General features: G+C 44.8%; 1 protein-coding gene across 3 annotated transcripts in view; it reads left to right on the top strand.

The window, feature by feature from the left end:
* The window catches only part of DHRS7B (dehydrogenase/reductase 7B), a 63,312-nt gene extending 36,304 nt beyond the window's left edge, over positions 1-27,008 (top strand). The window contains exons 1-7 of one of the 3 annotated variants that reach the window (XM_036888161.2): positions 2,568-2,699; positions 7,838-8,016; positions 12,726-12,835; positions 20,740-20,956; positions 21,455-21,547; positions 24,758-24,910; positions 26,531-27,008. In XM_036888161.2, coding sequence (XP_036744056.2) covers positions 7,863-8,016; positions 12,726-12,835; positions 20,740-20,956; positions 21,455-21,547; positions 24,758-24,910; positions 26,531-26,736 — 933 coding nt within the window. In that variant the 5' untranslated portion in view covers positions 2,568-2,699; positions 7,838-7,862 and the 3' untranslated portion in view covers positions 26,737-27,008. Of the gene's footprint in view, positions 1-2,567; positions 2,700-7,837; positions 8,017-12,624; positions 12,647-12,725; positions 12,836-20,739; positions 20,957-21,454; positions 21,548-24,757; positions 24,911-26,530 lie in introns of those variants that run through there. The other 2 variants (XM_036888160.2, XM_036888162.2) reach the window with 2 other exon arrangements.

The raw sequence follows: 27,008 nt of genomic DNA, 5'->3' as shown, positions 1-27,008 counted from the left end.
CACCACCCTACCCCATTGCAGTCACTGTCCATTAGTGTAGTAAGATGCCACAGAGTCACAACTTGTCTTCTCTGTGCTACACTGTGTTCCCCATGACCCCACAGACAACATGAGCACTAATGATGATACCACACAATCCCTTTCTCCTTCCCTCCCAACCCATCTCCCCTCACACCCCCTCACCCCTCCGCTTTGGTAACCACTAGTCCCTTCTTGGAGTCTCTGAGTCTGCTGCTATTTTGTTCCTTCCATTTTGTTTCATTGTTATACTCCACAAATGAGGGAAATCATTTGGTATTTGTCTTTCTCTGCCTGACTTATTTCACTGAGCATAATACCCTCTAGCTCCATCCATGTTGTTGCAAATGGTAGGATTTGTTCTTTCTTATGGCTGAATAGCATTCCACTGTGTATATGCACCACATCTTCTTTATCCATTCATCTGCTGATGGACACTTAGGTTGTTTCCATATTTAGGCTATTGTAAAAAGTGCTGCAATAAACAGGGGTTCATATGTCTTTTGAATCTGAGAAGTTGTATTCTTTGGGTAAATTCCAAGGAGTGGGATTCCCAGGTCAAATGGTATTTCTATTTTTAGGTTTTTGAGGAGCCTCCAGTGGTTGAACGAGTTTACATTCCAACCACAGTGTAGAAGGGTTCCCCTTTCTCCACATCCTCGCCAGCATTTGTTGTTCCTAGTCTTTTCTATGTTTGCCCACCCTCATTTTTGCAAGTTGCTTCAGGATCTGGTGCACAGCTGCCTGTCCTGTGTAGCTCCTATTGTGCTTAGAGCTGAAATTAATTGAGATTAGACACAGTATAACATCCATGCCTTCTCCTGGAATTTGCAGGCCTTCAATAGACTCCAGAGGTCCAAAATAGTTGTAGCAGACAGATTCTGCCAGTGCAATTACTACATAAGTGGGGAGACAGGTACTTGGTGCTTCTTAATTTACCTTCTTCCTAGAATCCTTCTAATATATATTTTATTTGCTAATCTTTTTTATTGTTTGTCTCTCCCATTGATGTCATCTCTATGAGGATAGTGATTTATTTCCTGTTTTGTTCTGTACCACAGAGCCTGGAAAATTTGACAGTATTTGTCTATACAGTAGCAGATATAGTGGGTAATTGTATTCAGTGTTGAATATCAGTGAGTTACTGTGTTTTATTCTTAAGTTTCTGAAGCTGATGCCTGTGTGCAGTTCCTGTTAGATACTCTGGCTTGGGCTCTAGTAGCTCTTCTGACACACACTAGACTCCTGACTTCATATTTACATTGGCACCTTGTTGTCTTACTGATGTTGTTGCATGTAATTTTTAAAGATAATCTAAAATTCAGGAGTTTCAAACTAGCAGCTGCCCTGGGCCAGATTGTGTGTTAAGTGGCCAACACAGTGGTTTGAATTGTTTTGACTTTGAATTAAAGCTTCAGGTGAGGCTTGTCTTTCAGAACAGGCCACTACTCTGTGGTTTTATAGTGATTGTTTCTGTCATGATCACAATTCTGATCATTTAATTTTTGTGTTTCTTTGTTTATTGTCAGTCTCCCTGGCTAGACTGTATGCTCCATGAGGTCAGAAGCCATGTCTGCTTTGTTCAGTGCCTTACAACCCAGACTTGCCCAGTGCCTGGAACCAGATGGCACTCCATACAGAGTAGCTGCATGGACGAGTGAGTGGCATCCAGGACCTGCAATGATCCACAGGATAGGAGAGGTGGACATAAAGTAATACAGTTGGTTTTTTTACCAAGCATATTTAAACATGAATAGCCCTTAAAGCTGCCTGCTGGGCTGCCATTGCTCAGTCCCCTGACACCCTCTGAAAACCGTCAGTTTACAAGTCAACAGCACACTTGGGCAGGATGTTAGCATGTACAAAATGCTTCCATGCGTTTCTTCATTGGAACCATCAGCCTCATTTTGAAATTAGGACACTTAGCTGCGGGTAGAGTGTAAATTTGCTCATGTCACACAGCAAGTACACAGCAAAGTGGACTGGAACTTAATTCCCTAGTGCCAGCTTGGTGCTTTTTTCTGCCTCACACCCTACTGAGTACTTTGCCTGGTTTCTGCTGGGGGGCCTGGGCCTCTTGCATGTTTTCTAGGAAAGAGGGTGAGATCACAGCAGCATCTTCTGTACTAAATTCATTTTATAAAACATTAGAAACTCAAATTGCTTTTTGTGTCAAGGCATATAGGTAGACATCATAAGTGCTGTTTTAGAACTGCACTAATTGGCCCATAATAAATGGCTCACCTCCGGCACCCTTTTCTGGTGTTGACAGCCTGAACTGCAGGTCGAGAGTTGTGCTCAGCACCACTCTTCGGCCACCTCCCACACCCCCTCCGCCGGCTGGGCTGCTGTGCAGTGTGTGCTTAGCGTCTAGCTGGAGAGCGACGCTCCCTTCAGCAGAGCTGGGCACTCAGGAGCCCCGCCTGAAATGTCTTCAGGGCCTCCTTTTGGTTTCATCTTTACTAATGCCAGTGTGCCTTCCTTTAAGCTGGGGGCTCTAAGACTGGCATCTCAAAATACACCCCACAGGCTGTTCGTCTGGCTTGTTCCAGCATTCCAGGGAGGGCCTGCTGACCTGAAGGGATCCTCTGGCCTCTGTCTAAGTCACTCTGTCCCAGGTCAAAAGACCAGAGAAGACACTGGCACTGGGACCCACTGCTGGCAAATAGCCGCCCTCTAAGGTAGGATGTTTTCCCTTCTTTCAGTTGAAAGACAGCCTCAGCTGCTGCTTCTCATGTGGTCGAGACCGAAAAGAGCAGCTTTACTCTGCTTTTACTTTCTGAAATTAATTATATGTTTTCAGATATATTTTCAGATTTAGGTCATAAGCATGACCCATAGTTTGTCTCTTTAATAGACCAGCTGTTTAGAGCTGGTCATCAATTGTGAAATGTAAGAGTGGGAGTAGGTTTGTAGGGACGGGATCCTAATTGCTTTTGGTGACACCGGGTCTCTCCTTGCCACATGATTTCAGTGTCCTACCTTCCAGTTGGAACCCCTCTCTGCCCTTTAGCCTGATTTTCTTGTGCATAACATGGCAAATTACTTCATGACTAATCTGCCTTACAGACTGAAATCATTATTATTTTTTAACTTTGGAGGGTTTTCAGATCCTCTCCTTTGATTTTCAGATGTGGTGTTAATGGTTTAATTTCTATGCATGATTTCTGAGGAGATTCCAACCACCTGTTTTTATTGAACGTTCAGTTTATTTTATTTTTTATAATTGCTTGAGAGAAGAAAGGAATTGTAGGAACAGATTCCATCTGTGAAATTCAATGTAGAGTTTTGGCTAAAGGATGAGGAATGGAATAGATGACATAAAAAGTGACACTCCTGCTCAGAGTTGACTTCTTGATGATAGACTTGTTTCTAGTTTGAGGTTTCAAAAGCCCTTTTATTAAAGAAACTCTCAGTGGGAAATAAAGGAGCAGATGAATTCCAAATTCTCACTGTGAGAACCTGTGGACTTTCTGGCTCCCAGGCCTGAGTGACACTCACCCATGAAGGGACTTTTCTTGCTTTACCCTCTCTGAACTTAGGTCTAGAGCTTCATAGTCTGTGATACATCGAAGTACAAGCAGGTGGGCTGTGTGTGAACACCTGAACTCTTTAGCTTCCTCATACCTGTGACGTGGCTCCTTAGTGTGAGATCATGCTTCACGTCACTTCCTGTCAGTTAAGAGAGGGTATGACTGTGAGTGCACATGTTTCCATCAGGTGGTGCACACTGTATGTGCAGACCATGTGTGGTCTGTGGTTTCTACCGAGTGGGGCCTATCTCACCTTCCAACTTTTCTGACCCCACTCTCTCTCTCTGCTACTTGCCACTCTGGCTCACAGTGGTGCTGAGCCAACTCTCTCCCATCTTTCTACAAGTTGATCTCTAAATATTGGTAATCATGAGAAAGATTTTTTTTCCCCACTCCTTTTTTTTATACCATCAGTCTTGCTTTCCTGGTTATATCTGAAGCTAGCAGTGGAGAAGTATTTTGGTATAAAATGCAAAATCCATAAATATATAAAAGTCTACATGCCATTTTTCAAAGACAATAGCCTCCTTTTGACCTTGTTTTACATAGGCAATTTGTTTCCTAATCTGGAAATGTGCCAGCCAGAACATAATTCCTTCCTTCCACTTTGGAGCTGTCCCTTTAGAGTGGAGAAGGCCCCCAGACACCACAGCAAGGCGGTGGGACTGAGTTATCTCTGTGCCCAGCTTTCTTGGCTGTCATGACTGCCAAGGGTGAGACAGGAAGGAATTGTTCCAGCTGCCATGGGTGGGCCCAGGGGCCTATCGGTGTGGCCATGTGTACTGCAGGGTGGAATAAAAGTTGGGAGGTCTTTTAAAATTTGATAAAGAAGTCAGGATTGCCAATATGACCAGTCTTACGTGGTCAGGAAAGTTACTCTGAAATTGGACCTGATTCTCTCAATAAATGACTTGCTCTGGAGTGTCCTCTCCCACCATCATCATCCTGAGTTAGCCGGGCAAAGCTGGCCTGATTCATAATTTACTTTGCATTCTGACTTGGTAACAACTCGCCAGACTGAATGTAGATGTGCGCTCTCCCCACAGAAAGCCGGCTGGTGGGCTGAGGATGGATCCCATTAACCTGGTGCCACATTTGCTTCAGGCAAAGCTGTCCCCGGGGCCTGGAGACCAAGGTTGGCATGTGGTGTTGTGTCAGGTGCTCCAGGAGTCCCAGAAGTATACAAGATGGTGTGTGGTTTCCTGGTTTTGTCATGTCTTAGACTGCTGGCTTGGTTTTCAAATAGGTGCATGACAATGTTGGGAGCTGTGCTTGACTTCCAGTGGGGAGCCTGCTGGGTGGGCTCATTTTCATCCTGCTCCTCCCAGGTGTGAGAAAAGCATAGGCATTTCAGCTCTTGTCTGCTCTTCCCTTGCTGGGTGGCCTCAGGGACTGTATGGTCACCACATTTTGGGATCCTGATATGGGATATGGGATATGGGATATGGGATCCTGACTTCTTCTGAAAAAGTTGGGGCTTCTTTTTTCCTGTTTGTTAATTAAACCAAAGGGCTTATGAAGGTAAAACAACTAAACTACAGTTAATGTTTATGTTAACATGTGAACTATATGTTTAATGAATTTCCTTTGCTTGGGAGATAGTGGTTTTCATAAACCAGGGACTCTGAGAAATCCTTAGAGATCTGATTGCTATGAAACTAATTCCTGGGGCAGGAGCTTTTAGTTAGTCATGGCTCATGATGGTGCCGATGGCAGCTACGTTTACTGAGCACTTACCTGATCCAGTGCATGCATTTCCATGTGTTAATTCATCTGACCTCATCACCAGCCTGTAGGTGGGCACTCACACACATGGAGATATGGAGGCCCACAACAGCAAGTCTCCTTCCCCAGGCCAGTAGGTAAGTGGCCAAGCCAGGACGTGACCTCAGCCAGGCCACCATTGCCTTGCTGCAGTTAATGTTTTCTGGATGGTCTTTGAAATCTCTGAATTTCAGGAAGCAGAAGGCTCCGTATTGGAACATAACCCCCACATAGCCTTCAGTGGAGGTCTGCTCAGCCTCAGGTTGGAGGTCTGAAACAGGCAGATTCCCTGAGACTCTGCTCTCCAGGGGCCTGTGAGGAGTGTGCGGAGCTGTTTCTACCCAACTGCCCTGATGGAGCTCTGGGCTCTAGCCCAGAGGGCTGAGACCCACTGTCCTTTCATGATCACCGTCCTCACTGTCCTGGTCACCCTGGACAGTAGTAGCTGGGCCTCAGGTGATTCTGGGCCAAGAAGGGTGGTCCACCTTGGGACCTACTTGGTGTAAGGATCTGGGACTGCAGTAGGAATAAAGTTCTTCCCAAGCTATCACCCTGCTGGGTTGAAACTACCTCCCCACCTATATATTATATGAATGTTCTGAGCTGGAGTGGGGTGGGGTGGGGCTACCTGTTTTCTGGCAAAGCTGCACTGTCACTCTCCTGTCTCTCTGAAGTCACCCCTCCTGTCCCTGGGAAGTACTCCCATACGCTGCTGTCTTCAGAGGTTGGGCCCCATAAAGGCCCCCAGGTAGCACCCGCAGGCCCACAGAATGTCCGCTCTAAACTTTTTTTTGAGTACTTCTAGCTGCCAAAGAATCCTTGGGTCCTAGCATCTCTCCTGGGACTCAGCCTGGCCTGGAAGCCAGAACACCTGGCCTCAGCTTCCAGTTGGGGGCTAGGGATGGGGGCAGTAGTACCTAGGGAAAGAGTTTGGTGCTTTGGAAACCACTTTAATTGCTGGTTCATTCAAGTGTAGGCTTGGCACAGTGCAGAGTGAGAGGGAAATGTAACCACTTAGCAGTCAGTAGCCAGGGACTTTTTATAAGTAGATTAAATAGAGGTTGGTGAGAAATAGTCATTTTTACAGATGTTTGTCCAAGAATATTAATTTTTTATGGTGTTCAAAATTTAGGTGTATTTGGAAAGGCAAGTGAAAAATTAAACTGAATACTAAACTACTTGAGTTGACAGTTCAAATCAGAGCAGAACTCTTTTGTAGTTAAACAGTTTAGCTTAGATCAGACAGCCCACCCTGAGCCTAAACTTCAGGGTCAGAGCAACTCAGTATGTAGTGAATCTGTGTTAGGATTCAGTGGGTTCCTGGCTTCAGGGCATCCATAGAATTGATGTTGTCTTGGGAAAGGAAGCAGAAATATTTTTTTAGTATGTGAACTGGGGACATAGGGCATTTAGTAGGTGGGTGAGGGTTTTACATAGTTACTCCCAATCTGAGGAGTAATCGAGGGTTTCAGCTTAGTTTACAGGAACTCTGCACTCAGTCTTTTCCTTCCTGAGGAGGATTACCATGCTCGTAATATCAGAGTCCTGGAGGTGGCCTGTGGGTGGACCTTTTGTGTAAAAGACTCCGGCCTACTTATCAAGTGGCCTCATAGGGTAATTTCTTACAGAGTGACAGACATAGTGTTCTCACTAGGTTACCCTTGGCTGTCCTTTAACCCTAAGCTCTCCCCCCTGGACTTTGTTGCCTTGGGCATAGGGACGTGAGTGTAACTGGGAATGGGGGAGGGCTGGAGGAATAAGGAGATCAGGAGCAGTTGTGGAAGAAACAGATGTGTTTGCTAAGAAGGACTGCACTCTGTTGCACAAACGTGTGTGTGACCACCTGGTTTTGTCTGGCTGAGCAGCGGTAGATCACTAAGCAAGGCCATGCCACGGTACATGGCCGGGTGCCAGCCTCACAGCCCAAGTTTGTGAGAATGCTCGGCAAAGGACAGCCCCTTTCGGTACTGAATTCCCCTGTGTGTCTGCGAGCTGGGGGCCAGAAGTATGTTTGTGGGCCATCTCCAAGACCATCCTGGGGACGCCCCACCTAGCACATTCCATTTGCTCAGGGAGCATAAGGATTGTATGGTTTTCTTTTTCCTTTGTAAGACATTTTTTCTATAGTTTCACTAATGCTCAGGGATTGAAAATGATAATGGGTGTGATTTAAGTTCTCAAAACAGGTCTCTGAAGAGAATCAGGTGGGTACCGAGATGCTAGTGCCTCCTTGATGCTGAGCTGAAGGACTCTCTCAGTTGGCTCTGGGGTCGTTGTGCACCCGTGAGAGTCATTATGAGGTCCGGGACTTGCAGCTGCATGTGTCAGCACAGTGTGAGGAAACAAGTTCCACAGTGCTGAGCAGTGAGCATAGTGCAGGGCCTGAAAAGATATTTGCTGGATTCTGGGCTGAAGTCCACACAAGCGAGATCTGGGGTCTGTATCACACTAGGGCAGAATGGCCGCAAGTCCCTTGAGGTCTCCCATTTCGTCACTAGTTTATTTGGTGTGGGTTCTTCCAGGAGGAGTCTGCTGACGGCGAGGGCCATGGACTTCATCACCTCTGTGGCCATCCTGCCCCTGCTCTTTGGTTGCCTGGGGGTCTTCAGCCTCGTCCAGCTGCTGCAGCGCATGTGCATGAAGGCCTACCTCCGGGACGCCGTCGTGGTGGTCACAGGCTCTACCTCCGGGCTGGGGCGAGGTGGGTCACATGGGCAGCCGGCCGCCCGGGAGCAGCCCTGCTGCACAGCGACAGGGCCGCTGCGTGAGGCAGGCCGGATGGCTCAGGAATGGGAGAGCATCACTGCTCTTGGCCCATGGGAGGACGCGGGCTCCCAAGTGCATCAGTTTCCGCATCGGTGCTGGGAGGCGAAAGCCACTGAGGGCGACAGCAGTAGACGCGCCTCACGCCATCTGAGGCGCCTCACTCAGCACCAACGGCTGGTTGCAGTAGGGGTTTTACATGAGGGCTCTCAATTTTCAAACACGGGCAACTAATTTGACCAGTGTTAAGCCTCTTTTCCCTGGATTCAGCCAGCATCCCTGGCTTATGGCTGTGGACCTTCTCCACGCCTTCCCCCTGGGGCTGTGCCTCCAGCTGTGCCCTGGGTGTGGCCTTGGCAGGGTTGTAAACGGAGTAAGTGATGCCTCAGATGGACCAGGTTCACTAGTTCACTCCCACTGTCATTTGGTGAACACAGTGAACTTCTCAGCCCCAGAAATTGTGTGCTGGACACAGGCCTAGAGTCACTCAGCAGCCCCTGCACCATGAAATGAGCCTGTAGCAGCCATCACCTACTGCACACAGGTATAGTGAAGGGCACGTGCAGGCGTGTCACCTGGAACCTCCCGCCCACTTTCCCAGCATGGGCACACGTGGCGCCCCACAGCAGTGCATTCTCTGCACTCAAGCTCAGTGCCATGCAGGACTTGCACAAGAACTTCTAATCAGCGCAAAGCCAAGATGCAAACCCACATCTCTTTGAGTCCAGAAGTCACAGTGTTGTCTCACCTGAGGGGAAGGTGGCCAGGGAAAAAGAGGGCGTGGGTCAGCAGGGAGGGCACTGAGCCCCAGTGCTGAGAGAAGTGTGGTTGTGCAGGGGCTGGTAAGCACTTGGGGGAACACAAAGGAACAGATAGGGCCTTGTGTGCAGGGTAAGGTGCTTGCAGTTGGCGGGGGAGCCTGGGAAGGCTTTAGGTAGATGACTTCATTTGTATGTCACTGTGATGTTTAGGTGAGGTCCCCAGGGTGAACCCTGGGTCTGTCATTAGATACCCAGACCTGCTGGGGACAGCTGCCTTCAGGTCCTTTGCCACAGTCAGTCCTCCAGCCTTACTCAGCCACTATATATAGGGTAGTCAGCAGCCACCTCTCTGGACTGCAGAGAGCAGCATTTTTTCTAGAAGTCCTTGAAGAATGTTTGAGAACTGACTGAGATGGAAAGGTGAGCTATGGGTGCTTTGATGTGTGGGTGTTTGAGAAGGACACTGGCCTCTTAATCTTTTTACATTATTTCCACTTCCTGACACCAAGACTGTAAAGGGAATAGGAAATAGAAAAGGAAAACAAAACCTGTACAACACACACACACACACACACACACACACACACACACACACACACACACAGAGTCTATTAGTCGTTCACTGAATTCCAAATCACTGCTTATATAAAAAAATAGGAACAGATTCTTTCCCAGCCACCTCAGTCTCCAGTACAGGCACCCTGCTGGTGATAGCACAAGGTGCTGCTCCTTAACCTCTTTAAGAAGGAAGACCTGCCCGCTATTAGCCACACTAAAGGTTTGTGTTCTTGGTGAGGCTTCAGGCAGGCAGCTTTCTGTATTTCTCTAGTTTTGTTTCCTATTTTGTATATTTAAGCTACATGACCTTGTCCTTGTAAAACAGTAGGAACACTGACTAAAGGAACAGAATGTTCTGGATGCTCACCTCGCCAGCCTAAGCCCTGAGGTTGTGAACAGCTATCTTGATTTACAAGCCTGGAGTGCCAGCAGCACTGGAAAATTGTCTGGCAGCCCTCGACAAACAGTACCTTGGAACTGTTTTCCTTTTTCCCTTGACCCTCCACCTCCCTGTATCAGCTTTTTTAAGAAATGAAAATGGAATACTTTCAGTCTGTTTTCATTTCTGTTATTCCCTATATCAACTTTTAATTTCTTCTATTTCGGCTTTCGTAGGAAGCAGAGCTTAAGCAGAATGTAGGTAACTAGTTCCCAGAAACTGTTCGGATGGCAGTACGCCTCTCCCCACCTTTGGCTCTGTGTGCCTGTGCCCTTTGGCGGCACCTTCAAGATGTTCACTGCCTCAGTCAGGTCAGGATGAAATGATGTGAGGAAGCCCGCAGGCCGGCAGAGTCCTGATCACTGGGAGGGATTTAGTAAACCTGTCGAGCAGTTCCAACCTCAGGAATGCTGGTGTCTGGCTTCAGGTGCAGCCCGCACCCTGCTAGGCCTTTGCTGCTCTGCTGAGGAGGTGCCGGAGGGTAGCCACCCTGGAATAGGCAGGGCAGGAGCTGCAGCGTGGTTGGGATGAGCCAGTGAACAGACCAACCACATCTTCAAAGCAGCCGATACCACACACCTGAAAATTGATTTAGTCTATTTAGCACCTCCTTTCAGAAAACCCCATCTGGGAAATGTAGGGAAGTGCCAGCCTGGAGATGGCAAGTGAAGGCTGTAAGAGTAGCTAAAAGAGATGCTGTAGAGTGAAAACGGGGCTTTGCAACATGAGACATTGAGACATCAGAGGAGTCCCTCTCTCCTTTCCTGTGGGATGATGGAATTTCTTCACTCCTCCTGTTTTGCACCATTTTAACTTTTGACACTTTGTCAGGGAAAGACTGTCTGACCAGTACAGCCTGCCTGAACCTTCCTCCTCCCCTCCCAGCAAGGAGGTAACAGCCTTGATCCCTTGACTATCACTGAAGCACCAGGGCAGGCCTACCCCTCTGTGGGCCAGGGGCTACAAAGATACCACTTGACGGCCTGGGCCTTTTAGATTCTGTCTGGGACCCAGTGAGGGGCTCACTGGCTCCATGGCCAGCAAGGGGCTGCAGGGGCTGCATAGACCCACTTGTTGGCATTTGAGGGAGACTCAACCCTGAGCAAGGACAAACAGTGCCTCTTTATACTCTCCAACTGCCATTTCCACTAACAGTCAGTTTTTCGAACATTTAAAAAGGCAGCTTGGAAATACTAGAACAATTAGCAATTCTGTAATGCTTGTTTTCAACTTTTAATTTGTTGCACTGTAGCTACTGTAAGTCATTCAATCCCAGTGCTGTTTTTATCTGAATTTTACAGAAGAGGAAAGTGGAAGCAAAGAGGTTTAACTAACCCAAGATCACAGAACCAGTAAGTGTTGGAAGTTGGAGTTGAACACAGGAAGTTAGCTTGAGTCCATTCTCTTGAACACTGGGCTGTACTGCTTTACATAGCTGTACATTTTCTGGACACTGAACATTTAGTTAGGTCATGTTTGGGGGCAAGGCAAGCAAGACGCAAGAGGCCCCCACCTTCTGCCTCCTCCCCTTCCCTCGCAGCTTACCCTGTGTTCTGGTGGTTCCCCTCTTCAGGCTCCCTGTGTGGCCTCAGGAGAGTTCCTGTGACCATCCTGGGCTCGTCCTAGTGGTGCTGCCCCATCGCAGCTGATCACAGTCCCTCCCTGGAGTTCTTGATGCCAGAGCTTGTCTAAGTCAAAGGCCCCTCTCCTGTCTGGCAGGGAATTGCGTGGATGTGAGAACAAGCTTCCTGTAGCCCCATTCCCATCTGTGGAAAAGCCAGGCTGGGGGAATTAAGTAGAGAAAAGGACCTGCCAGCACTGAGAGAGCCCTGGGCAGCCCCAACTCCTGTCCACCCACATCTTGGCCACTCGGTTCTTCCTCTTAGCCTTGGAGCTATCCCACAGTCCTCCAGATGAAGCCTCATTTTGCCTTGCCCAGGGTGAGTTGGGACTCTTTTCTTGCCACCAAAAGAATATTGACTAATAGAGGGGCCCAAACAGTTGGGCCCTCTCTCCCACGATGGTCTTAGTTGATGACCTCATTAATGTCACCAGGAATGTTGTAGTGGGCTCAGTGGAACCTGTTCTCCTCCAGTCCCCTTCTCCAGTAGGAGGAGGAAGTCTTTTAAAATAAAGCCACTCTTAATGATACTTTGCTGTTGTAGGCACTCAGCATGCTTCAACTCTTTAAAGCCCAGTTTGTCGTTTCTCATCCTAGCAAGGCTGTTAGACTCTCTTTCTGTCCCAGCTGCATCTGGCCCCTCAGATGCTGTGCAAATTGCTCCTTCTTCCTAGAGCACTTTCTGGAGAAACAGCCCCTTGGGCTTCAGGACTGGGGCAGGGCCTCCCCACCCCTTCTCAACAGAGCCCTGCACCCCCTGTGCTTCCATAGAACAGTGTAAGTATCGTGTAGATATGCACTTATTGCATTGAATGATTAGGGAAACAGCCTGGGTCATGCCAGAACGCAGGCCTCAGCAGACCAGGCCTCATAATAGCTGGCACTACCTAATCATTGGGCAGGTCACCTGACCTCTCTGAGCTTCCTCAGCTGTGATCATGGGGATAATGCTCACATGCTTAAAGATGACTGTGGAAAATTCTGAGCATAGTACTTAACAAATCTGTCCACTGGTTCCTGCCTTTTGCCTTGTGGATGTCATGCCACTGAATGTGAGCTCTCTAAGGGTGACTACAGAACTCTTTGTCACTGGGGCCCTAAGCCCTAGTTCTGTGCCTGGTCCACAGCAGGGGGCTAATACATATATGCCAAGTGCATGAAGAAACAGCTACATATTCTGAAATGTTGAGTAAGTTTGGATGGAACTGCATCAAGGAAGAAAAGCATTGTATTTCCTCAGCTGTCAGGATTCTTTCTTCTTCCCTTAGAATGTGCCAAAGTCTTCTATGCAGCTGGTGCTAAGCTGGTGCTCTGTGGCCGGAACAGAGAAGCCCTAGAAGAGCTCTCTAAAGAACTTGCTGCTTCTCAGGCCACCAAGGTGAGACCAGGGTTGTGCTGTCCATGGGAGAGGTGCAGTCTTCTGCAGGCATCTGAGGGCATAGCAGATCCTGGGCTCCTGGGTATGTGGGACATCTGCATGGTTGCACTGTGCCAGGGAAGCCATAATGTCTTCAGGTTCACCCATTTTGTAGCATGTATTAATTTTCATTCTTGTTTATGGTGTAGTAATAGTCCATTGTACAAATATACCACATTTTGTTAATCCATTCACTAGGGTTGTTTCTACCTTTTTGGATATTGTCAATAATCCTAGGAGTGGAGTAGCTGGGTCATGGTAGTTTTATTTAACTCTTTGAGGAACTGCAAACTGTTTTCCACAGCAGCTATACCATTTTACATTCCCAACAGCAGTGTTACAAGGGCTGCAATTTCTCCACATCCTTACCAACACTTGTTATGTTCTTTTGCTTTTTTTAAAATTATATCCATCCTAGGAGGTGTGAGGATTTGATTTACATTTCCCTAATTGCAAATGATGTTGAGTATCTTTTCATGTGATTATTGACCATTTGTATATCTTATTTGGAGAAATGTATATTTAAATCTTTTTCCCATTTTTAATCAGGTTATTTTTTGGTGGTTGTTTAGAAGTTCTCTTTATAGTCTGGATAATAACTCCCATACATATAATTTGCAAATATTTTCTCCCATTCACTAGATTGGCTTTTCATTTTATTGATAATATCCTTTGATTCACAAACACTTTTAATTTTTATGAAGCCAACTTCATCTATTTTTTCTTCTGTTGCCTATACTTCAGATGTCATATCCATGAGGTTGTTGCCAAATCCAGTCTTATTAAGATTTTTACTCAGTGTTTTATTCTAAGAATTTTACAGTTTTAACTCTTTTATGTCTTTGATCCACTTTAGTTAATTTTTATATATAATGTTAGGTAAGGTTCCAACTCAATTTCTTTTGCACAGGGATATCTAGTTTCCCAGCACCAGTTGTAGAAAAAAATTGTCCTTTCCCCCTTGAATGGGCTTGGCACCTTGGTCAAAAATCAACTGATCATATACTTGAGGACTTATTTCTGTGCTTTCTGTTCTAGTCCATTGGTATAGATGTCTGTCCTGTCAGCACCTGCTGTTATAAATAATGTAGCTTTGTAATAAGTTTCAAAGTCAGGAAGTGTGAATCCTCCAGCTTTGTTTTTAGTTTTCCGTATTGTTTTGGCTATTCCTGAATAGCCAGTGCAATTCCATATGAATTTTAGGACTTTTTTTTTTCTATCTTTGCCAAAAATGCCATTGGGATTTTGATAGGGGTCGCATTAAACCTGTTGATTGCTTTGGGTAGTATTGACATCTTAGCAATGTTACATCTTCCAGTCCATGAACATGGGATGTCTTTCTATGTATTTAGGTTTTCTTTAATTTCTGCAGCAGTGTTTTGCAGTCCTCAGTGTACAAATCTTTCACCTCTTTAGATAGATTTATTCCTATTTAATTTTTCTGGTTGCTCTTATAAGTGAATTTGCTTTTCTAATTTCTTTTTCAGATTATTCATTGCTGGTATATAGAAACAGAGATGATTTTTGTGTGTTGATCTTGTACTCTGCAACTATGCTGAATTTATTAGTTCTAATAGTTTATTGTGGGTTTCTTGGAGTTTTCTATATATGGGATCATGTCATCTATGAATAAGAGATAGTTTCACTTCTTCCTTTCCAAATTGGGTACCTTTTATTTCTTTTTCTTGTCTAATTGCTCTGATTAGGATTTCTAGTACTATGTTGAACAGCTGCTGTGAAAGCAGGCATCCTTCTCTTGTTCTTGATCACAAGGGGAACACATTCAGCACAAACACCCTTTACTATGTTGAGGAATTTCCTCTCCATCTCTAGATTTTCTGAGAGCTTTTATCATGAAAGGGTGTTTGGATTTTGTCAGATCTCTTTGCTCCATCAATTGAGATGATTAATCATGTGTTTTTTCCCCTCTGTTCTATTAATATGATGTATTACATTGATTTGTTTTCTTATGTTGAACCACTCTTGTATTCCTAGGATAAGCCCCACTCATTCATGGTGAATAATCCTTTTAATATCCTGTTGAATTTGATTTGCTAGTATTTTGTGGAGGACTGTAGCATCTAAATTCATATATGATATTGGCCTGTTTAATTTTCTTGTGAAGATTTTATCTGGATTTGATATTGGAGAAATGCTGGCCTCTCAGAATGAATTGGAAGTGTTCTGTCTGCTTCCTTTTTTTTTGAAAATTAATGAGTGTTAATCCTTTTAAGTTTGGTAAAGTTCCAGTGAAGCCAACTCTTCCAGGATATTTCTTTGTCAGGAGATTTTTGACTACAGATTTAATCTCTTTACCTATTATATGCCTGCTGAGATGTTTCTATTTCTTCTTGAGTCAGTTTAGGTAATTTATGTATTTCAAAGAATTTGTCCATTTCTTCAAGGTTTTCTAATTTATTGGCACACAGTTGTTCATAGCATTCTCTTATAATCTTTTTTTTAAATCTATGTTTAAGGTCCCACTTTGATTTTTAACTTTAGTTATTCTTTCTCTCTTTTTTGGTCTATCAAATGGGTTCTCAAGTTTGTCAATCTTTTTAAAGTTAACCAACTTTTGGATTCCTTGATTTTCCTTATTTTCTATTCTCTGTTTTGTTTATCTTCTTTCTTATCTTTATTATTTCCTTCTGCTAGTTTTGGATTTAGTTTGCTCTTGTTCTAGTTCCCTAAGGTATAAAATTATGTTACTGATTTGAGATCTTTCTTCTTTTTTAATATAGGGGTTTACATCTATAAAGGTTCTTCTTAGTACTGCTTTCGCTTCATCATATAAGTTTTGGTATGTTGTTTTTTCAATTTGATTTGTGTCTAAATATTTTCTGATTTATCTTGTGACTTCTGTTTTGAGTTAGTGGCTGTTTAAGAGTGTATTGGTAAATTTCCATTTATTTTTCGGTTTGCCTTCTGTTACTGGTTTCCAGCTTCATTACACTGTTGTTAAGATAATTTACTGTATATGATATGTATCTTTTAAAATCTATTGAGACTTATTTTGTGGCCCAACACATGGTCTGGAGAATGTTCATGTGTGCTTGAGAGGAAGCAGCATCAGACTTTGTTGCCTGGCACGCAGAGGGAGACTCTCCCAGCTTTCTTGGCTCTGTTTCAGCCCAACCAGGGATGTGCCTGCAGGAGCCAGCCACAAGAGCTCCTTTCTCCCTGTGGGTGTCCAAGCCCATTGCTGTGTGTCTGGCCTAGGCAGAGCCACACATCAGTCTGCCCAGCCCATTAACCCTGCAGCCCCACCACTGCTGCAGGGCAAGCAGAGGGTGGCCCTGCCCACAGTGCTTCCAGCAGACTTCTGTGCTGACCACAAAGATAATGGCTGAAGCAAACTGCCAGCACAGATTACAGACAGAAAGGTGGCCCCACCCACTGCACACCAACAGCTGGGGGTCCTGCAAAGTAGACCTAGGCGCTGGAGAGTAAAGAATCTTGAGCTTCTGGACCCCTTACAATGCCTCCTTCATAAAGATACTACTCTATAGTCCAGAAAGCATAGCAGAGCCATCTAATACAAACGAAGAAACACAGAAACCTTGACAAAATGAGCCAGAGGAATATGTTCCAAACAAAACTACAGGACAGGGCACCAGCAAGAGGGTTAAATGAAAAGAGATAACCAATATTCTTGATAAATATTTCAAAATAAAAGTCATAAACATGCTCACTGATTTACAAAAAAGTATTCAAGATCTCAGGGAGAACTTCAACAAAGAGATAGAAGACCTGAAAGCCACTTAGAACTGAAAAATACAGTATCTGAAATGAAACATACAATGCAGGGATTTAAGAATAGATTACTGCAGGTAGAGGAGACAGTGAATGAAATGGAAATTAGAGAACAGAAACAACAAAGCTGAGGCACAGAGATAAAAAAGGATCTCTAGGAATAAAATAATGATAAGAGAGCTATATGACCAATTCAAATGAAACTATTTGCATAATAGGGGTACCAGAAGGAGAAAGAGAGAGAGACAAAGGAATAGAAAGTCTCTTTGAGGAAATAATTGTTGAAAACTTCCCCAGGCTGGGGAAGGAAATAGATGCTCAGGTCATGGAAATGCACAGAGCCCCTAACAAAAGGAACCCCAGGAAGACAACACCAAGACACATAATAATTAAAATGGCAGAGATCAAGGATAAGGAGAGAGTATTGAAAGCAGCCAGAGAGAGAAAAAAGATTACTTATAAAGGAACCCCCATCATGCTATCAGCAGACTTCTCAGCAGAAACTCTACAGGCCAGAAGGGAGTGGCATGATATATTTAATGTACCGAAACAGAAAGACATCCAACCAAGAATCCTCTACCCAGCAAGATTGTCATTTAAATTTGAAGCAGCTAGATAAAGAAAATTTGAAAGAATTCATCATCACTAAGCCGGCCTTACAGGATATGTTAAAGGGACTGCTATAGATGGAAATGTAACTAAGGCTAAATAGCTTTCACCCATGAAAATAAATCCACAGTAAAGGTAGTAGACCAATTAATTACAAAGAAAATATGAAATTAAAACAAAAGAAGCAAAATCAACTATACACAAAATCAGTCAGGGGATACACAAAAAGTGCAGATTATGACATCTAATACAAAAAATGTGGAGGAGGAAGAAAAAGTACCATTAGATTGTGTTTCAAATAGAGTAATCAGCAATTTAAGGTAGACTGTGATATACTAAGGAAGCTATCCTTGAACCTTTGGTAACCACAAAACTAAAGCCTGCAATAGATAAACAGAAAAAAATTAAGAAAAAGAGAAATCTAATCCAATCACAACACTAAACCATCAAATAACAAGGGAAGATTATAAGAGAGGAAGAAAGGAACAGAGAGGAGCTATAAAAATAGCCAGAAAACAATTAATAAAATGGCAATATGTACATATCTATCAATAATCACCATAAATGTAAATGGACTGAATGCACCAATCAAAAGACATAGAGTGGCAGAATGGATAAACAAGACCCATATATATGCTGCCCACAAGAGACTCACTTCAGACCTAAAGACATACACAGACTAAAAGTGAAGGGATGGAAAAAGATAATTCATGTGAATATGTATTGTGCTGTTGTTGGGTGCAGTGTACTATATATATTTATTAGGTCTGATCAGTTTATGCTGTTGTTCTGGTCATCTATTTGCTGGATCTTTGGTTGGTCTATCCATTATTGAAAGTAGAGTATTGAAATGTCAAAATATTATTGTAGAACTGTATATTTCTCCCTTCAGCTCTGTTGCTTTTCGTTTCATGTATTTTGAGGATCTGTCATTAGCACGTTATGTGCTATTAAAATTGTTATGCCTTCTTGCTGTAATGAGTGCCTTATATTATTATATATGTCCTTTGTCTCTTGTAACCTTTTTGAATTTAAAGCCTATTTTTGTCTGATACTAGTATAGCCACCCTAGCTCTCCTTTGGCTATTGTCCCCCTTTTCCTGCATTACTGATTTCTTTTGTATTTAGCTGATTTTTTTTTGTAATGAAATGCTTTGATTCTCTTCTCATTTCCTTTTGTGTATATTATATAGCTATTTTCTTTGTGGTCACGATGGGGATTATATTGAATATCCTAAAGCTATAACAATATAATATGAATTTATACAGACTTAACTTTAATAGCATACAAAAACTCTACTCCTGTCCTCTCCGATTTCTGCTGTTCATTTCATAGATCACATCTTTATACATTGCTTGTCCAATAACATAGATTATAATATATAACACAGTTATAACTATATAACATAAAAACTATATAACATAGTTTTTAAATGCATTTGTCTTTTAAATTATGTAGAAAATAAAAAGTGTAGTTACAAACCAAAATTACAATACTACTAGCTTTTATAGTTGCTCATGTATTTACTTTACTGGAGATCTTTATTCATATCGCTTTGAGTTATACTGTCTAGTTTCCTTTCATGTTAAACCTTTACCATTTCTCGCTGGATTGGTCTAGTGGTAACACATTCTCAGCTTTTTATCTGGGAATCTTAGTTTCTCCCTCATTTGTGAAGGATAGTTTTGCCAGATATAGAATTTTTGGCTGACAGTTTTTTCCTTTTAGCACTTTGAATATATCTGCCCACTGTCTTCTGGCCTCTGTTTCTGATAAGAAATCAGCTGATAATCTTTTTGAAGATCCCTGCTATGTGAGTGATTTCTTGCTGTTGTCAGGATTCCCTCTTTGCCTTTTCACAGTTTGATTATAATGTATCTCAGTGTGGGTCTCTTAGAATGTGTCACACTTGGTGTTGAGCTTCTTGGATGTGCACATTTATGTCTCTCACTAAATTCGGGAAGTTTCCTGTAGTCACTTTTCCCGATATTATTTTACCCCTTTCTCTCTTCCCCTCAGATCCCCATATGCATGCTGGTCTGCTTGATGGCCCCACAGATCCCTTAGGCTCTGTTTACTCTTCTTTATTCTTTTTTTGTTCTCAGACTCATTAATTTCAGTTGTCTTCTCCTCAGGTTCACTGAGTCTGTCTTCTACTTGCTCAAATCTGTTTTTGAGCCTTTCTAGTGTATTTTTCATTTCTGTTATTAGACTTTTGAACTCCATAATTTAAAATTTTTATTGATATTTTCATTTTTAAAATACAACAATTTCCTGCCTTTATCCCTGTTTTCCTTTAGCACTTTGAGCATCTTTAAGACAGTTGTTTTAAAGTCCTTTTCTAGTAAGCCCATTGTCTGGGCTTCCTCAGATACATTTTCTGGAGATCTGTTTGTATTTTTGAACACCAAAAAAGAAACAGGTGCAACTCCTTTAAGTCTCCTGGAAGGCATTTTAGCCATCAGTCATTAAAACTGCAGCCTGCCTTGGGCCACATCTCAGAGATCTGAGCAGCAATCTGCTATCAGGCCACAACCCTGATATTTGGAAGACAGGGGCCTTCTTACTCACCTTGGCTCCCTCAAGCTGCACCAGAGACATGGATTGTCTTGCTTGCAGCTGCCTGCACAGGGGTTGGGGGCTGGGGAATGGATTGCCACCAGCAAGCTGATGGCTGAAATTGACCAAAATTATCTGTAACTTGCCAGCTGAGCATTCCCTGGAAGCTGCAAGCATTCAAATAGGCCTGAGTTCCAACGTAGTCACTTCAGAGGGTTTCTGCCACTACAGTTGTCCAGGTGGAGAGAGATTTATGTCACCTCTTACTCTGCCATCTTCTCTTATTTTGCATCTCTCCCACCCCCATCTTTTTTATCGCTTCTTAAACTCACTTCTGCTGGGAAACCCTCTAAGTTACATTGCTCAGCCATTTATTTCTCTAGCATCTTACACTTCTTTATAGCATTCTTTACAGTTGGACAGTCTGTTTGCCCCACTAGACCATGTGCTTCAGGATGACAGGAACCCTGTCTGTCTGCTTTCTGCTATGTCCCCAGTCTGCTACTTATACACATAAATGGTGTATAAGAAATGTTTCATGAAGAAATGAGTGAAGTGACTTAACCTGAGAAGGATGGTACTTCTTAATGGGAACTATTTGTTGTAATGACAACTCCAGCACCCAGCACGAGGCAGTAGGAGGCAGTGTAGTTGACAGCGCCTGTGGTTATCTGCTACAGTGATCTACATTGTATGTGGCCCCTGCCTGTGGGATTCACAGTCTTGCTTTAACAGGCATTTCCATTCAGGAGAAAACTTGCCCAGGTCAGGTGTGAGCACTGTGGGCAGGATCCCCCAGGCCACATTTCTTCAGAAGAGAGTTGCTGCAGCCCATGCCCTTGTTTGCCCAGTGGGCCGCTCCCAGGACTCTGATAAGCATGGACATGTGGTTCACATGCCTGTCACTCTGAAGGTGCCTTTGGTTTCTGTTGTATCTGACCAGGTGCAGACACACAAGCCTTACATGGTGACCTTCGACCTCACAGACTCTGGGTCCATAGTTGCAGCAACAGCCGAGATCCTGCAGTGCTTTGGCTGCGTGGATGTGCTCATCAACAATGCTGGGGTCAGCTACCGGGGTGCCATTGTGGACACCACCACGGAGGTGGACAAGAGAGTCATGGAGACAAACTACTTTGGCCCAGTTGCTCTCACGAAAGGTAACAGTCTTGGATTAAAAGAAAGCTGGTATGTTGGCATTCTTGGTCCCTTTTTAGCTAGATGTTGCCTGTACCCGTAGTCTACTTTATTTTGTGGTAGGTGTTGTCATCACAGTTTGTTCTTTCAAGGCTTCATTACATTTTATCTGCTTTACAATCTTAAATCAGGATGTCCTCAGCTTGTTTGTATGGCATTGCGCCCATTTCCTGTTTGTGGTGGGAATATTTTTATGTTTGAGGGAGAGGCTGTCTAGGACAGGGAACTAAGCTGACAATTTGCAGTGTTCAGGCTTCTGCCTGCCTCCTGCCTGCCTCTCCTTGCCTCCCTCCTGCCTGCAGTCTGCCAGGCACGAAGGCCCTAGAGTTCCTCTCCATGAGGCACTTTCCCTGTTCACCTCTCTTGCCCCAAATGAACATAGTAGGCGAGTTCTCCTCTTTCACTGTTCAGGGCAGTGACTAGAAGAAAAGCCCTTCTCAAGCCTTTGCTTCTTTCCTTAGCTCTCCTGCCCTCCATGATCAAAAGGCGGCAAGGCCACATTGTGGCCATCAGCAGCATCCAGGGCAAGATCAGCATTCCTTTCCGGTCAGCGTGTGAGTACTTCCCTCTCCCTCCCCCAAAGGTAGTTCTTCATTGATTTGTCCGGATTATAAAAACAACACATTTATTATCCAGAATTCACACATTCGAGAAATCCTCAACATAGAATGTGAAGGAGCTTCATCAGAGTATGAGCTAGAATGCCTGGTTTCAAATCCCAGCTCTGCTTCTGTTCCCAAATGTGACCTGTGCAAGTGTCGCCAGTGCTCTGTACCCCATCCTTATCTGCAAAGTGGAGATGGGGCAGTCCCAGCCTGGGAGCCGCTGAGGAGACTGAATTAATCTGCATGCTGTGAGTGAAGAACCTGGAGCAGCACCTGGCAGAAGTGCATGTCAGCCACTGTTAGATTATTACCAGTTCTTTTTTCATCCCTCAGGCGCCACCACCTCTTCACTTTGCAGCATATGTTTCAAACTTTTTTCCACACGCAGGCAAACATGCATAAATGGGGTCACCTTTTATGTACTGTTTTGTGGCTCGCTTATCCCACTTGTAGTACCTCCCTACATCAGCATATGTGGACTCACCTAGCCCTTCTAAGTGGGTGTACAGTAATTCAGTGAGTGGGTAGGACCCAATTTTGTTTAGCCATTTTACAGGACATATGAAGATTTTTGCCCTTTCTGACTATTAGCAATGATGGCTACATAGACCATCCTTAAGTACCTATCTGGGCACTCATGGGAAGGTTTCAGTAAGATAAATGCCAACAGGTGGAAATACTAGGTGGGACCAAAAAAAGTTAAAACTGCTAAATTGGCTTCCAAGTCACATTCTTACCTCTCTGTATGAGAGTGGCTATGCCAGGATTTTGATATTTCATTTCATTCATCTGTCTATCATCATGTTGCACCAGCAAACAGGATCTAGTTTTGTTTTGTTAAAAGATTTTGGAAGTGATTTCATAAACTGCCCTGGTAACTCCTTTCTTTGTTCCACCCTCCAAAAGGATATACTGACCTTCAGAGCCTCAGCTGTCCTCACCACCTCCTGGTGCTGGGGGCTTGTCAGTGAGGGAAGGGAAGCAGAGCTGTTCTGGTGCTTTGAAATGACAGTAGCAGATGTCCCATTGGATGATACAGTGTAGCAACTGTGTGAACTGGAAATGTAAGAAAAATGTTCTCTCTCAAGATAGAGCCTCTCCTCTGCCATCTGGTTCCAGTGGTCTGTTCTTGGGCAGGCCTTTACAATCGTTCATGCTGCAGAAAGCTGTTTAAAGGTGAAACGAGACACTGGAGATGAAAAGTAGATTGTGAAGGGCTGTATCCATGTTTCTAGGGTGTTTTCTCTGTTTGCCAGCATTTGGTTCCAACCCCAGTAGCACAGGATGCGATTGAAGGCTGCTCAAATAGTTCAGGGATAAATACGTGTGTGATCACAAATAAAGCAAGTGAGGTGAAATGGTGATAGTAGATAAAATCAGGGTAAAGGGTATACAGTGTTCTTTGTACTAATTATTTCCAAACTTTGCTTTGATTTAATCTCACTGAATTTGTTCTCCACTTGGCTTGTGACTGCAGTAAGTCACACATGATTGGTCTGGGCGCTTTGTAACAACCAGCCTGATGTGCTGAGCCTCCTTGGGCATGTGGGTTAACCTGCAAGCGGGGGCCTCCTCACCTGTACCTGGTGAGGTTAGATACAACAGAAACGAAAGGCACCTTCAGAGTGACAGATGTTGCCTGTACCCATAGTCTACTTTATTTTGTGGTAGGTGTTGTCATCACAGTTTGCTCTTTCAAGGCTTCATTACGTTTTATCTGCTTTACAATCTTAAATCAGGATGTCCTCATTTAAACTATCTCCCTCACACTGCTGTCCAGAGAACCAAGTGGGAGTGTTCAGGAGGCCTGATTGGCATGTGCCTAACAGGCTGAGTACTTCTGACAACTGTGGTGATGATATAGGTCAGCACAGCATGGCTGAAGCCCTACAGCCTGGGAGTGCTGGGACACTAGTGGTCAGAGTGCAGCCTTCTGTTCTGGGGACCTCCAGAATGACTCCCCTTCTCAGTCCTTGGGCCCCTGCACCCCTGGAATCATGGCTGACAGGAGCAGTTTTCTCCGCCTAGCCTACCCACAAACTACTCGTCCAGCCCCAAACCAAATGCACAGGCCCCAGAAAGGCCTGCAGGAAGTGCAGGCACTGCTGGCTGTCTTGTGTGACTTGCTGCTATACCTTCTTGATCTTCCTTCTTGTTTTTGTGGTTGATGGATGCCCCTAACTAAGGCTAAATGTTTAGAACTTTGAATGGGAGGAAACCGATTTTCAGTGGAGATGCCATGTCATTGTAGGGTCACCGTGCCCCTGTTCAGACCACCTTCCACTGTGGGGTGGGGCCATTGCTGAAGAACAGAGGTGGCTCTGTTTCTTGCAGGGGAAGCAACTCAATAGCTATTCCAGATGAAATCCACTTCATGGAAGTTTGTCCAACAAAATACACAAGAAGGCCAGGCATGGGTTTTAAACATACATACTTCCATGCATGCAAGGATGCTTGCATAGTGTCAGGAACGAAATCTGGAAGCAACCTGTGATGGTCCATTGACGGGGCCAGTTCTGTGGGCTGTGACCCATAAGGAGCAAGGCGGGTCTGCATGGTGAGAAAAGCTACTAAAATACAACTTAGTGTAAAACCACATGTACACACATAGGCTATATAAGAAAGGAATCCTGAGAAACCATTAGCACCAGTTACCTTTGGAGGGTGGAACTTTTAGGCAGAAGGAGGGCTCTCACTTTTTTACTTTATGTACTATTTGAATTTTTTATCCATTAGGCATTAAGCTGTTTATTTTTTTTAACTTTTAATGTGGAATAATTTTGGACTTAAAGACAAGCTGCAGGAACAGTACAAGGAACCTCGCACCCTTCATGTAGATTTTCCAGTTAGCATTTTACTGCGTTTGCTTTTATCTTATTCTGTGTGTGCACATACACATGTACATAAAATTTATGATTTTTTTCTCCTGAACCATTTGAAAGGAAGTTGGAGCTATGATGCTCCTTTATTCCCACATACTTCAGGGTGTTTCCTAAGAACAAGAATACAACACACCAAATCAGAAATGAACATTGCTATAATACTGTATTTTAAATTACAAAAATCAGTTTCTTAAAAGACAATGGTGGGAATGACTTCTCCCTGGTCAAGTCTCACACCAGCTCACCCGCCTGCCTCTCTGGCCACCAACCTTTGCAGATGCAGCCTCCAAGCATGCTACCCAAGCGTTCTTTGACTGCCTGCGTGCCGAGATGGAACAGTACGAGATCAAGGTGACTGTCATCAGCCCCAGCTACATTCAGACAAGCCTCTCTCTAAATGCCATCACTGCTGACGGGTCCAAATATGGAGGTAAGGCCCTGGATTCTCTTTTTTTCTGTGGAAAGCTATGGTTTGGCCAGTGAGATGCTGCTCTTCCACGAGGATTCTTTGGTTATTTTCATTTAGAATATGATTTTTATAACTAAAAGGCTTAATGTTTGGGTGTTGATTACATATGCTGTTGAATAACCTTCATTTACTATGAACCAGTCTTAGCCCGAGCATCACCATCTCACAGCTGTCAGAACAGGGCCCCTGCAGGCCAGGACCATGAGGGTTAGAAAGGAAGTCCCTAAGCTGGGATGCCACCAGACTTCCAACTAACCTGTTCTCAGTGAATTAAAGTGAACTCACCTCATGGAAAGTATGGGTTGCTAAAATGAAGAGGCTCCCCACCCACTGGGCTTGGAAAGGACTGATTTCTGGGTACTCTAAGAGACCGGTCATCCATAGTGAGGCTGGGCGTGCCAGTCTCAGATCTCCAGCCACTACTGATGAGCTGACCGGCCTGGCCCTAGTGTGTGGGCTCAGGCCAAGCACATGCCAACTGGCTTTTGCCTGAGTCAGCTGACCCACTTGTGACGTTGCCGGGAGCAAACTCTGCTTTCCTGTCTACAGTGGGGCCTGTCCATCCCTTTAACACTGTCCTGCCCTGTCCTGCCTCCTCTGATGGAATCTCTTGGACTTGTGCTATGATGTTTAGCAGGGGTCTTCTGGTCCTACACCCCAATCCAGCCAGACCTGAACCAAGACTGCCCATGCCCTGGGTGGCAGCTGCTTTCTACTCAGCAGGTCAACAGAGGCCATACAGAAGCACAGAAAGAATCAGGAGGCTCATACCTATTTATACCTAAAAGTCTTTTTTAAAAATTCCCTCTGTGGGACTTAAAACTAAGCAGTAATCAGAAACCTCTTGTTCTGTGTTAACAAAAACCCAGTGAGAACAGACACTGGTGAGGAAGCTTAGGCAGTGTGGACAACTTACAAGTGGTCTCAGATGGCCTTGCTAGTGGCCCCTCCTCTGTGCCAGGACCCTGCTTCTTTGGCAAGACCATCACTCTTCTAGGGAAGGCATGCCAGTCATTGTTAACCCAACACCTCCCAAGCCCTCCACAGCTGTCTCTACCACCTCTAGCAAACCAAGGATTTCTTCCTGAACCACTTCACTTTTGCTGCATTGAGCTCATAGTGCATATGGGGGACTAGTTTCTTCCTATCCCCTGTCTGGCAGACCTCAAGCCAAGTGACCCAAGACAAAATCAGTGCTACAGCATTCCTCAGTTGTTTGCTGTCCCAATAGGCAAAAATTCCCTGGTCCAGGAAGCTCCTCCTCAACTGTGGTGTGAAGTGCTCACTCAGGCCCCATTCAGGCCAGCCCAGGCCTTTGCCGGCCACCAGCTCTCTGCACCGCCCAGGCCAGATCCGCCTGTGCCCTCGCCCCGCTCACACCTCCATTTCCTCCTGCACACACTCAGCAGCACGGTGTGTCCTCAGTCCCTTGGAGCACAGAATGGTTGGGGCGGTGGTGCCTCCTGACAGACAGTGGGAAGAGCTTTATGGTGAGAAATCCAGCAAGCCAGCCACCAGCGGCCCACTCAGCTCAAGTCCACAAGGACTTCTGCACGTTCATGTGTTTCTGTTCTGTTTTAGTTATGGACAAGACCACAGCCCAGGGCCGAAGCCCTGTGGAAGTGGCCCAAGATGTCCTGGCTGCTGTGGGGAGGAAGAAGAAAGACGTGATCCTGGCTGACCTGGCACCTTCCTTGGCCGTCTATCTGCGGACACTGGCTCCTGGGCTCTTCTTCAGCCTCATGGCCTCCCGGGCCAGGAAGGAGCGGAGACCTAAGAACTCCTAGTGCTTTGTTGAGCCCGGGTGGGAAAGCAGTGCCTGCCTGGGTGTGGCTGCTCTATAGGGGATGGTTGCCTTTGTGGGAGCTTTATAGTTATTTGCTGCATGGGTGGGAAGGATGGAAGACAGTCTTGCAGATCCCTGGCTAGGCCCCTGCTGGCAGAGAACAGGAACCACAAAAGGCAGCAACTTCCCAGGGGTGTGGGGTAACCCTTAAGGAGTTGATGTGGAACTGGGTTTACACTCTAAGGATATGAAATAAATGAATGAATGGTGAAA

This window comes from Manis pentadactyla, chromosome 4, assembly GCF_030020395.1.
Source record: "Manis pentadactyla isolate mManPen7 chromosome 4, mManPen7.hap1, whole genome shotgun sequence".
NCBI classification, from domain to species: domain Eukaryota; kingdom Metazoa; phylum Chordata; class Mammalia; order Pholidota; family Manidae; genus Manis; species Manis pentadactyla.
Note: the sequence above shows the minus strand (reverse complement) of the source record. Positions and strands in the feature narration are given on the sequence as shown.